At 40.9% G+C, this 13,443-nt stretch overlaps 1 protein-coding gene across 1 annotated transcript; it reads left to right on the forward strand.

The window, feature by feature from the left end:
• The first annotated feature begins 863 nt into the window (after positions 1 to 863).
• On the forward strand, positions 864 to 7,247 carry RAB39B (RAB39B, member RAS oncogene family). The gene is made up of 2 exons (XM_004606484.3): positions 864 to 1,314; positions 4,408 to 7,247. The coding sequence occupies exons 1-2, from the start codon at positions 890 to 892 to the stop codon at positions 4,832 to 4,834; spliced, it is 852 nt and encodes a 283-aa protein (XP_004606541.1). The 5' UTR covers positions 864 to 889; the 3' UTR covers positions 4,835 to 7,247.
• The last annotated feature ends 6,196 nt before the right edge of the window (positions 7,248 to 13,443 follow it).

Raw genomic sequence — 13,443 nt, forward strand, 5'->3', positions numbered from 1 at the left:
GGAGGGGAGGGGAGAGGAGAGGAGAGGAGAGGAGAGGAGAGGAGAGGAGAGAGAGGAGAGGAGAGGAGAGGAGAGGAGAGGAGAGGAGAGGAGAGGAGAGGAGAGGAGAGGAGAGGAGAGGAGAGGAGAGGAGAGGAGAGGAGAGGAGAGGAGAGGAGAGGAGAGGAGAGGAGAGGAGAGGAGAGGAGAGGAGAGGAGAGGAGAGGAGAGGAGAGGAGAGGAGAGGAGAGGAGAGGAGAGGAGAGGAGAGGAGAGGAGAGGAGAGGAGAGGAGAGGAGAGGAGAGGAGAGGAGAGGAGAGGAGAGGAGGGGAGGGGAGGGTGAAGAGGAGAGAGGAGGGGAGAGGAGGAAAGAAAAGGGGGCAGGGGAGGGAAGAAGGGAAGGAGTGCAATAGCTTCAACTTTATCTAAACTATTGCAACATTGTTCTGGTAAAAGGAAAATGAGTTGGAAACAGAGAAATGTCCATGATTCTTTTAATTGCAAAAACTAAGTATCAGTAATGGCACAATTTGATCCAAATTTTAAATAATATCAAAAAAGAAAGAAATATGTGTCTGCATTGCAAGGAAATACACATGCAAGAATGAATAAGCAAGCTGTCATCTTGGAAGTGGAAGCAGCTAAGAATGGATTTTCCTTTTTGGTACATTTTGCAATGTTTTCCCGGTCTTAATGATAAAGCACGATTTTGTAAAGTGAACGGTGAAGCACACTGTTCGTCAAGAAGACTAGGTGGGTGGAGGAAATAGAAGTGAGTGACCAGGCTGTTTTCACGGACCTTTCTGTGTGCGCTTCTCTTACAGAGAGTGTGGTGGCCCGGGACGTCGCGTCTACGCGGGGAATTACAGTAACCCGGTTGTCAATGATGAGTCAGAGTGCGTGGTGCTGATGCTGCTGCCATTTCATCACCTCTGCGAGCGCAGTACCTCCATCCCTCCGCTCTCCTGGCGCCTGGGCCTACCTCCCCTCGGGCTCTTGGGCCGGCGATGCTTTCGCTGCCGATCTAGAGCCCGACCCCAGCGCGTTCTCCGAGGCCTCGGTGGGGTATCCCTGTCGCCGCCCACGACCCGGGCCAAGGAGACCTGCCTAGCCCCGGTCATGGAGGCCATCTGGCTGTACCAGTTCCGGCTCATTGTCATCGGGGATTCCACGGTGGGCAAGTCCTGTCTGATCCGCCGCTTCACCGAGGGCCGCTTCGCCCAGGTTTCCGACCCTACGGTGGGGGTGGATTTTTTCTCCCGCCTGGTAGAGATCGAGCCTGGAAAACGCATCAAGCTCCAGATCTGGGATACTGCGGGTCAAGAGAGGTTCAGGTGGGCGCGCAGCCGGGCCGCGAGCAGTGGGAGGGTCTCCCTGGGGTAAGGGGACTTCCTGGTGTGGTCCCTGGCTATGTAGGAACAATCGAGGCTTTGGGAGAACCTACCTTAGGCTTGCTGGGAGTTCAGTGCAGGCAAAACCGGCCTGCCACGGAAGGCCAGTCAGTAATACGTATTGCTTGCACCACAACTCCACCAGCCTGCCCCTTGGTGGCTAAACTGGCTGGAATTCATCTGCAATTCATCGATCTCAGGACCTACTCTACATACGTTAAAAACGTGCCCAGGTCATCATAACAGAATTAGCAGATATCAATGTATACACAGACGATCTCGCTATGGACACGGGTACCTCTATACAATGTGTTTATTTCTTATAATCCTGATAGCTACATGATAGATTGATGAATTAATCTGACACCGATCATTTATACCTTCTTGCAACCAGCACACATTTAGTAATTATTAACTGCATACCAGACACTGGCCTAGCTTCTAAGGAAACTCATACATGGGAGGGGGCACACATAAACAAAATACAACTTCTTCTCTCCTAGAACTTTTAGATTAGCACAAGCAGCAGCTACACACACAAAAGGATGCCTTGTTCATACTGCTGTGCCCACTCCCTACCATAATATTTAGCACATAATGAGTAATCTACAGACAGATTTAATTTTCTCTTACAACCTTTCCTGTTCCTTTGCAGCATGTATAATTTCTAATTATATGTATGAACACAGGACAGAATGCTACCTACAAAAGATGAAGTCCAATGAGTATGATTGCCCAAACACACACAGGAAATGCCCAGTGAGAAAAACAGCATATATGAAGGACAGAGAGAGAGGACAGAGAAGGAGAGAGAGAGCACTGAGAGCAATTTAAGCTAATGTTGGGCAAAGCTGTGAGAACTAAATCAAAAGGACTCTGTAGTCCATGCTTATGACCATCCATTTATCTATTGAACACTGAGAATAGAAAATACTGGCCAGGTAGGACAGACAGGGGAACAGAGAACAGATAGTGATAAAACTGTGGTTGTCTCTAACTTCCCACTTGTACAATCCTGTTGTAAATACTCTCAAGTGGGTTCATTTAAACTTGTGATTGATTGTTCACAAGTAATGAAATGTGTCTTTTTGACCACTGGAATTTCTTTTCTGTAGGAAAAGCCCTATAGTAGGCATTGCTTATTGTTTACAGGGCAATACTGACTTACAAAAGTTCTTTACAGATAAGTATATTAATTCTTTTCTGTCACATACGTTGCAAAATATTTTCTCCATTTTCAGTTCCCTTTAACTCGGTTTAAGAAATGTGTGTGAGCAGCATAGTTCAGTGGATAGGGCGCTTGCCTTGTTTGATCCAAGTTTGATCCCAGACACTACATATGGTCCCTTGGCCACCACAAGGAATGATCCAGAGCACAGCTGGGTGTGGCACACACACACACACAAAATCTTTTAATGTTTTATGTATGAAAGTTTTTCATTATTATGTAGCCTTATGTTATTATTAGGGCTGTTACTTCCTAAATATTCAGAAAACCATTAATGTAATCATGTATCAAAGTTTTGACAGGCATCTACAGCTTGTTTTTTTAATTTGTTGATCCAAGCTGTTCACAAATCAAAACCTTTAATCATGTCTAATTTTCTGGCATCTCTAGCACTCTCTATTAATTTTCCAGAATAAGGATATAGAAATATTTTCCATGTATAGGACTTATTTAGCTGGTTTTGGAGACTTAAATTCATTTTGAAGGTTTAATCAAGTCATCATTTAATTTGGACTATAATTCTATGGACTATGTTTTCTTTCTTATCATTGGGCCATTTTACTTAAGTTTTATGTTATTGAGCCCTCGTTTATTTTTCATCAGAAGTGACAGAAATCCTGAAAATAGATATAAATCAAAAGGCAAAGTAGTCTAAAGCAAGTAATCACAGATGTAAATAGTTCTGAATCTTTTTTATAAACTCTAGTACACTCCAGAATACCACAGTGTATACTGATAACAGAGCTACTCCAATCAAGTTAGCTATAAAGGGGCCGGAGAGATAGTACAGCAGGCAGGGTGCTTGCCTTGCATGTGGCCGTCTAGAGTTGATCCCTGACACCCCATATGGTCCCCAGAGAATGCCAGGAGTGATTCCTGAGTGCAGAGCCAAGAGTAACCCCTGAGCATTGCCGGGTATTACCCAAAAAACAAAAACAAAACAAAACAAAAAGTGGGAAAAATTAAACACATGAGGTTCCTTTCATATGTGGGGCAAATGTACAGAAATAAACATTTTAGGTCCTACAAGTGTTCTGATTATAATCCATTAAATAAATCATGTCATTTTAAAGGGAAACCTTGGTTATTTAGGCAGGTTTTTTTTTCCAGTTAGGAAACTCTCAAGTCAGCTTCTCTGAACTGTCAGGATGTCAGGCCAACTCACTGAGGAAACTGAAGATCCTTGTTAGATTAAAGTAATAGTAATAGTAATAATAATAATAATAATAATAATAATAATAATAATAATAATAATGGAAAAACTGCATATGTTGTGAAGAACTATATGTATACATTTTCTGTCATAAAATCTGTTTGAGAGGGGTGTGCAGGCGATCAAACCCTTGGGTCTCACATATGTGAGGCTTTTGCTGTACCAAAGAGCCATATCCCTGGTTATTTTCTAAAAATCTTATTTCAACTACTAGTATTTGTGATGAGTTTTCCAGGTCACAGGGACACTTTAAAACTATCTTTTCATTTTGTCTAATAGATAAGCTGTGACTTAAGTATCCTTTCAATTATTCAGATACTGCAATTGAAAAATTAATTGTAATTCTAGCTGAACCTAGAGGAAATATTTCTAATTCCTTGAGCATTCATTTCTAGAAGTTGTCATCTCAAGGTTTTAACCAATTGAAAATTCACATATTATTATTGTATAATAACATTTGCATTCCTTTGTTAGTGCAACCTTTGGCTAAAGAACTGCCAGCAAGCAGAGAGAGACACTAGAATATGCTGAACTCATTGATATACAGGAGTCTGGGCATGGTCTTTATTTTTTCTTCTTACTTTTTGTATTTTAGATCCATCACTCGAGCCTACTACAGGAACTCAGTAGGTGGTCTTCTCTTATTTGACATTACCAACCGCAGGTCCTTCCAGAATGTCCATGAGTGGTTAGAAGAAACCAAAGTTCATGTTCAGCCCTACCAAATTGTGTTTGTTCTGGTAGGTCACAAATGTGACCTGGATACACAAAGGCAAGTGACTCGCCACGAGGCAGAGAAACTGGCTGCTGCGTACGGCATGAAGTACATTGAGACATCAGCCCGAGATGCCATTAATGTGGAGAAAGCCTTCACAGACCTGACAAGAGACATATATGAGCTGGTGAAAAGGGGGGATATTACAATCCAGGAGGGTTGGGAAGGGGTGAAGAGTGGATTTGTACCAAATGTGGTTCACTCTTCAGAAGAGGTTGTCAAATCAGAGAGGAGATGTTTGTGCTAGTCAGCTCTTTTTTGTCCAAAACATGCTCTCCCATCTGAACTTAAAAGTGATTGAAATGAATAAAAACTTTCTGTGACTAACAAGAACTCAACCTCCATTTTGAATACAAAGTGAGCCTCCTTCCCAAAGGGGATATTGTGGGTGGAGCCTGGGTGCCATGACTGAGGGTCTGAGTTATTGACCTTTGTTAGGAAACTGTTTTGTGGCCCGTGCTGGGCAGTGGCTGCTTTGTGTACCCTCTGTGGATCACATGTCAAGGGACTGTGGGTTGGAGAATTAGACCCAGGAAAAAACACCCATAAACAGGATAACTGATTCCTGGTATTTCCGCTTATTTATATGTCATGAACATAAAGACATTTGTAAAGAGGGGTCAAAGTATCATCTTGGGAACAATTAGCAAGACTTAAAAAGGCTATGAAATCATGTTATTAGTGAAAAGATCCTACACCAAAAGTTTGCTGGGGCTGGTTAAAAGGTACCAATTAGCTTCTAAACAACTCATCTGTGAAATGAGAAGTGTGGACCAGCTAAGATCTTTTCAAGTCTAATGTTCTAGTAAAAAGGGTGGGAATATGAAGAAGGTGGCTTTAACACACACTGTTAATATCACATCTAAGCCAATGTACACCCTTGTAATAGAATAACCAGCTGTGTGAAAGAATTTTTCACAGGCAAGTGGCTGTGTAAGTAGAAGACAGAAACTGTAACTCCAATGTCATACCCTCTTTTTCCTCTGACCATGCTTACAGTTTTACTGCATTGGTGACCACAATCTAGAAGTAAGAAACCTGCCTGTCTCTTCGGGTGCCTGGAGGCAACAATACAGGTATTGCCTCTGAAAAGAGCCCTGAAGCCAGTAGTCCCCCACTAATTCTGTACAAGAGCACTATAGTCCTTACAAACATCTTACAACTACTTGATCATTGTAACAGGACTCTGAGATTTATTCCCCATTTCACTGAAAGGCTAAAGGCTAACTCCTAGCTCTTGTTTCACACATTATCCTGCTGTCAGATGTGAACTGTTATTAATTTGTTTACTTTGGAAGAGATATGACTGTAAATAAATGTTCTCTACATGTTAGGATATGTTTCCTTTTTGGTTACAACTCAGCTATAAACCTGACGGAACCTGGTGATGAATCAAAGGTAACGCCCACTCAGGTATATTGATAAAAGGATTAGAAACAAGTGAATAATTACATAACTAAAAAACACATTAGATTTGTGTGGGCTCCAAGTGTTCTTGTCACTGAAACATAGCAGACAGAGTAATGAGAGAAACCAAAATCAACAATGGGGACTGAGATCAAATACTTGCCTCACAATGATCTTGGCCACCTGTCTGTCCTATACCTACACTGGGTTCCTGTCTACCGGAGGGAGTCAGCTCTAAATTCTCAGGTGAACAGACAACTAATGATATCAGAAAAATTAGAATGGTTGGCTTAAGGTTCCTCAATTATTTTTTGGATTGTAGCCAATTTCAGCTTAGGCAAAAGCCATACTCTTCACAGTAAGAAAACAATTTTGATTAGAGTCATGTTTCTCATATCCATTGTGATAGGAAAGCCTGAGTGTGGTAAATTGCTTTGAGATACATTATTGAGCTTCCATATAAAATGTGGCTGAGTAGGAAAGTTTGGGGATTCACTTCAATAAAGAAGCCAAATGGTATAAAAAATATGGAAGCAAATCATGGACCGATCTGTAGATCCAATGACATCATCTCTGCATTCATTTAACACAAACTGGTTTAGGCGGGACAATTATGTTACCAACTTTGTGGTTGTAGAAATCAAAAAAAAGATGGCAAATGAATTCATTACAAAATTTCATCAAGTACTACGGCTAATTACACTGAAAACAATTGAAAAGTAAAGATTTTCCAGTGGATAAATGAAAGTTTACTGGATTCTGTCAGTTCATAGAAAAAGGAAACAGAAACTTCTCTATGGTTTTCTTGACTAAAATACGTTAATGTATACTTTCCCCATTTCTTGCATTTTAAGGCAGGTTACAAAATACTCAGCATAGTCCAGCAGAGATAGCTGAGTTTAATTACGTAAACAAATTTTAGAAAATTTTAAATCACTTTAGTAGAATTCAGTGCCATTGTCACTGCAAAAAGTGAGTTTTAGAAAATAAGTGTGAAAAAATCAGGTGTTAATACAATACTATGGATAAAGCTTTAGAAGCTATTTTACTACATAGGCAAAGAAAAGATAAACTAACTTGTAACAAAGACCACAACTGCATGTTGGATTAGATTGTCTCATATTCCAGAATAAAATGTACTATATACTTTCCCTCACTTTGTTGTACACTGTAATGAAATGTGAAAAACTGCTTTCTTCAGCTGTATGTGAATGAAAATATGCTTGTATTTAGTAAAATGGTTGATTATGTGACTGTGAGATTACACGTGTGTGTTGTAGCTATTTCCAGAGTCTGTCATTAGAGTATAGCAGTCACTACCAAGGATAGTAATTAGATATGATATACTATGCACAACAGTATTCACAAAGCCAGAAAGACAATATGATTTTTGAAACTCAGATGCTCATCATGCTGAAAGTCACAAAGAGTTAACTACTTCCTGGGAATCCCATGGCAGTTTTTGAGAAAAGTTCATTGTCAAGGCAAATCTGAATCATTCCAATTTCTTTTTCTAGCGATTTTTATTTATTTTTTATTTTTTTTCTTTATTTATTTTTAATTAGTGAATCACCGTGAGGGTACAGTTACAAATTTACTCATTTTTGTGCTCATGTTACCCTCATACAAAGTTCGAGAACCCATCCCTTCACCAGTGCTCATTCTCCACCACCAGTAAACCCAGCATCCCTCCTACCCTCCCCAATCCCATTTCCCCCACCGCACCCCGCCACTGTGGCAGGGTATTCCCTTTTGTTCTCTCTCTCTAATTAGGTGTTGTGGTTTGCAATAAAGGTGTTGAGTGGCCACTGTGATCAGTCTCTAGTCTACATTCAGCCCGCATCACCCTTTCCCCGCATGGCCTCCGACCGCATTATACTTGGTGATCCCTTCTCTGAGTTTCCCTCTCCCCAGAATGTGAGGCCAGCCTCCAAGCCATGAAGTCAGCCTCCTGGTACTTATTTCTACTACTCTTGGGTGTTAGTCTCCTACTCTGTTATTCTATATTCCACAGATGAGTGCAATCTTTCTATGTCTGTCTCTTTCTGACTCATTTCACTTAGCATGATACTTTCCATGCTGATCCACTTATATGCAAACTTCATGACCTCCTTTTTTCTAACAGCTGCATAGTATTCCATTGTATAGATGTACCAAAGTTTCTTCAACCAGTCATCTGGGGGCTGGAGTGATAGCACAGTTAGTAGGGCATTTGCCTTGCACGCGGCCAACCCGGGTTCGAATCCCAGCATCCCATATGGCCCCCTGAGCACCACCAGGAGTGATTCCTGAGTGCAGAGCCAGGAGTAACCCCTGTGCATCGCCAGGTGTGACCCAAAAAATAAAAGAAAAAAAAAACAACCAGTCATCTGTTCTAGGGCACTCGGGTTTTTTCCAGATTCTGGCTATGGTAAACAGTGCTGCAATGAACATATAAGTGCAGATGTCATTTCGACTATACTTTTTTGCTTCTCTGGGATATATTCCCAGCAGTGGTATTGCTGGGTCAAATGGGAACTCAATTTCTAATTTTTTGAGAGTTGTCCACATTGTTTTCCAAAAGGGCTGAACCAGTCGGCATTCCCACCAGCAGTGTAGAAGGGTCCCTTTCTCCCCACATCCTCTCCAACAGAGGTTGCTTTTGTTCTTTTGGATGTGTGTCAGTCTCTGTGGTATGAGGTGGTATCTCATTGTTGTTTTGATCTGCATCTCCCTGATGATTAGTGATGTAGAGCACTTTTTCATGTGCCTTTTGGCCTGAATCATTCCAATTTTTATGAGAATTTAAACTTTGTTATCAGGTGATTACAAATACTTATTTCTCCTGTGAAGTCTTCTTTTCTCCATTGTTTTCAAATCTTCTATAGCATGCTTTTTTTGTGTCAGGGTACTAGGCGAATGAGGTCCAGATTAGAACAACCTACTTCAAAACACTGCCCATGGCTCAGAGCACATATTGGTGGGGAAGTGTAAAAGAGGGAAAGGTTCGAATACTGGGTCTGGGTACTGATGGGCTGAGTTTTGCACAGCTCTATCACTTTTGTCATCATGAATAAATGAAGGGGGGCTGAAAGAAAAAAGCAATGGTGATGCAACAGCATTTAATATAGTTTATCACTACATTCTGCTTAAAATGCTCCCATGGTTCATCATCACCTTTTCTTCAGTTACATTTCCTGGGCATCCACATTTGGCCCCACAGCTGTAAATATTATAGATAGGCCAAAGAGTCCTGAACTTACCTCTCCAGTCTGTCTCTATCCTATGGGCTCAGACCTTTACAACTAACTGCCTATCTGAATCTCTATTTCAAAATGTATTAGGCATCAAGAAGTTAATGTCTCCCAAATCGAGCTCCTGATATTTCTCCCCAATTTCCCCTCCTCATTAAATAGCAACTTTATCTTGTCCATGAACTCTTTGCCAAAATCCTCAAGGATGACTCCTCTTATTCAAAGTTCACATTGGAGCTAGAAGTTATGTTGGCTTTACCTTAAAATATTGCCTCAATTGAGCAAATTGTCATTGCTAACAACTGGTTCTGATCACTATCATGTTTTGCCCAAGTTATTGTGATTACTGATCTCCTTACTACTCCCCACGATCTTCACATAGCAGCCAAAGGGACACAACTGGAGGTGGGAACATTGTATGCTTGAAAACCCATTATAAATAACTATGTAAATCACAGTGTCTAAATAAAAATTGGTAGTGATAGGCAATCACTTAATACTTTCTCAGTGATTGTCCATTTTTCTCATCTTATGACCCAAGGTTCTTCAAGTGGCCAACAGAAGAGCCCTTAGAAATCAGTACCATCACTTCTGCAACCTCGTTTCTTACTGCTGTTTAATAATTCTCCAGGTACACAGTACCTTTTTATTCCTTTTTGGGTTTTGGACTACAACTGGCTGTGCTCAGGGCTCACTCTAGTGGAGGATGGGGGATCACATGGGGTACTGGGGATTCAACCTGGGTTAGCCGTGTGCAAGGTAAGCTCCTTAATCACTGTACTCTGGTCCCACAAGTACCTTTTCTGTTCTTCAAACACAACAATCATAATCACATCTCAGGGCCTTTGTACCTGGGATAATGCTATCTGGAATATTTATTGGAGAGGGGCGTACACCTGGATGTGCTCAGGGCTTAATCTTGACTTTGGGATCACTGCTGGCAGGGCTCGGAAGACTATATATGATGTTGGGGATTGAATCCGGGTTGGCTGCGTGCAAAAGAAGTGCCCTACTTGCTGTACTATCTCTGTGGCCCTCTATATGGATTTTTTTTTTTTTTTGCTTTTTGGTTCACACCTGGCGATGCACAGGGGTTACTCCTTGCTTTGCACTCAGGACTTACTCCTGGCGGTGCTCAGGGGACCAAATGGGATGCTGGGAATCAAACCCGGGTCAGCCGCGTGCAAGGCAAACACCCTACCCTCTGTGCTATCACTCCAGCCCAACTATATGGAATTCTTACTCTAGAAATAATCTGTCACCTCTATCAGGTTCTGGAACTAACAATGGCCTTCAAAATCTGAAAGAAGCTTCCTGATCCTAGAAAATACGTGGCTCATAAGTCATTCCTGACAGCTCCCTGGGGAACACAAAACTTAAGCTGTACAAAAAAAGAGAAATCATGACAGAATGGAAAACCTGGAGAATATAGGTTCACAGGAGGGAGTAAACAATATATGAAAACATAGCAGTAGGTTCAGAAAAAATAAGGACTGAAGTATATCCATAGGAGTTAAGGGAACTGGACGTCACAAGTGAGCTTTGCCAGCTAATGGTAGTGAAATAATTTCTTCCTACACCAAGCCTCTTGGAACATTGGTGTTATCAGCTCATTGGTCAGGGAGACACAATAATCTTCCTGCTCTTTATCCCCTCCTCTCCTTAGACAATCTTACCTACTCTTGTGTATTTAGTTATTGTCTGCATTTATAACACCCAAATAAAGATCTCTAGCCATGTTCCCTACTTCTGCCCTTGTTCTGTTTATACATTCTCAAGTCTTCAATATAGAAATCAGACCAAATCATGCCCCTGCTTAAACCTCAACAAAGGTTTCTCATCACATTTAAAACAAAGGCAAAATAAAACTTAGTTAACAAGGCTTTGCATAAGCTGGCCTCAAACTGGGGGGTGGTCTTCTCAGGAGTGCTCAGGAGTCCTGGGACCCCCCTCTTGGGCAAATGAGCCAGTGGTTCAGTGCAAGGGACAAAGGATGCAGGCCCAGCAGAACTGGGGTGGTGATATCCAAGATTGCACCCAGGGATGCATCAGAGACCATGTCAGGGATAGAAACAGGGGGTAGCTGAATGCAAGACAAGTACCTCAAACAATGTACTACCTATCTCTTCAGCCTTATACCTCTCTAATTTTAAATTAAATTAAAGTTGAGGGTCTTGGTCATCTTTTCATGAGTATTTCTTTTTCTTTTCTTTTTTGAAGTAATTAGGAGGAGACGAGCAATGGAGTAAAACAGATTTTATTTGGAGGTTTTTGAGGAAGGGAGAGGAAGGAGAAAAAGAGAGAGAAACACACTCAAGAGAGAATTTGGGCTTTTCCAAAGGCAGAGAGAGCCTTACCAGTATTTTTCCAATGGTAGCATAGATGTATGTTTGAATAATCGAATACTGGAACAGATGACTGCTTTCTTACTCAACTATAATCTACTAACCCGGACTGTTATTTCATTTTAGTAAAAAACACACCCTATCTTGCAGCATTACCAAATGTTATACAACATCTGAGATTGCTCTGTTAGTACAAGTTGATTATCCATTTCTCCTTGAGTCCTGTTCTCACAAAATCAGCATATCCCACAAGCACCAATGAATGGGTATAACCTGTAGCCCCGAGGCACCAGCATGTGCCCCTATAAAAAAAAAGGTATGGCTTTTAGAGTAAGTCAAGTTTAAAATCAGACTCTAGCATATAATCTTATTGATTGATTCAGAGAAAGATTTTGACAAAATTCAACATCCATTCTAAGTTTAAAAAAAAACCTGAACAAACTGTGATAAAAGAAACATACCTCAAGATGGTAATGGCCCTTTACAACAAACCTACAGTCAGCATCATATTCAAGAACAAAATAACTGAAAGTTTTTCGTCAGATATCAAGCACTAAGCAAAAAACTTCCTCCACTATTATTCAATATAGTTTTGCAAGTCTTCGCCACAGCAATCATGCAAGAAAAAATTAAAGGTGTTCAAATTAAAAAAGAAGTTAAACTATCAATATTTTTGGATGACATATAAAAGACCCAAAGAATATAAACTCTTAGAAACAATAAACCAATATAGCAAAGTAGTAGCCTACAAAATACACAGCAAAACAACTGTTGCATTTCTATATACACATAACAAACTAGATGAGGAAGAAATAGAAAAGATAACCTCATGGAAAATGGTATTGCACAGATTCTGTTGCTTTCATCCATTTATATGGAACTGAACTTACCATATCAGTGAGATGTGGTGGGGAGCAGGGGTGTTACAGGGGGAATTTGAGGTGAGGGACTGTGGTGTTGCAATGCTGTATGCATGAAGCACTACCATTGACTTTGGCAGTTTTATAAATCATGGTAATTACAATAAAAAATTAAAATAAAAGTGCCCCAAAACATCAAAAATCTAGAAATCCACAAAAGATGTAAAAGGCATTATACATCAAAAACTCTAAGTCAGTGTTGAAAAAAAGCAAAGACGACATCAGAAATGGAAAAAAAATGATCATAGATGAGAAGAATTAACATTTTCAAAATAACCATCGTACCTAAAGCATTATTACTCAGTACAACCCACATTCCATGGGACGTCAAAAGACCATGTGGCCGCCCACCAACGAGATAGTAATACTAGACTTCTTCGTCAAAACCCTGAATGAATAATTTGAGGCTCTTCCTGTTCCTGGAGGAATAGATATCATTGGGCTACACTAGCACGTGACAGGGACAAATGGAGATGTTACTGGTGCCCGCTCGAGCAAATCCAAGATCAACAAGATGACAAGTGATACAAGTGATACAATCCACATCAAAATTCCAATGACAGGGACTGGAGCAATAGCACAGCAGGTAGGGCGTTTGCCTTGCACGCGGTCGACCCGAGTTCGATTCCCAGCATCCCATATGGTCCCCTGAGCACCGCCAGGAGTGATTCCTGAGTGCATGAGCCAGGAGTAACCCCTGTGCATCGCCAGGTGTGACCCAAAAAGCAAAAAAAAAAAATTCCAATGACAATCTTTAAAGATTTAGGACAAACGCTAATAAAATATGTATGGAATTATTTGTGTCCTTCTATCATCTCAAACTAATTTGTGTAAGGTTATAGAACATTTTACTGATACATTTTTACCAGCACTTTTTATCAATTACTTATAGCACAGCGGTTGAGTGTTCGCCTTTCACGTGGCAGACCCGAGTTCAATTCCTCTGCCCCT

The sequence above is a fragment of the Sorex araneus genome, chromosome X (genome assembly GCF_027595985.1).
Source record: "Sorex araneus isolate mSorAra2 chromosome X, mSorAra2.pri, whole genome shotgun sequence".
NCBI classification, from domain to species: domain Eukaryota; kingdom Metazoa; phylum Chordata; class Mammalia; order Eulipotyphla; family Soricidae; genus Sorex; species Sorex araneus.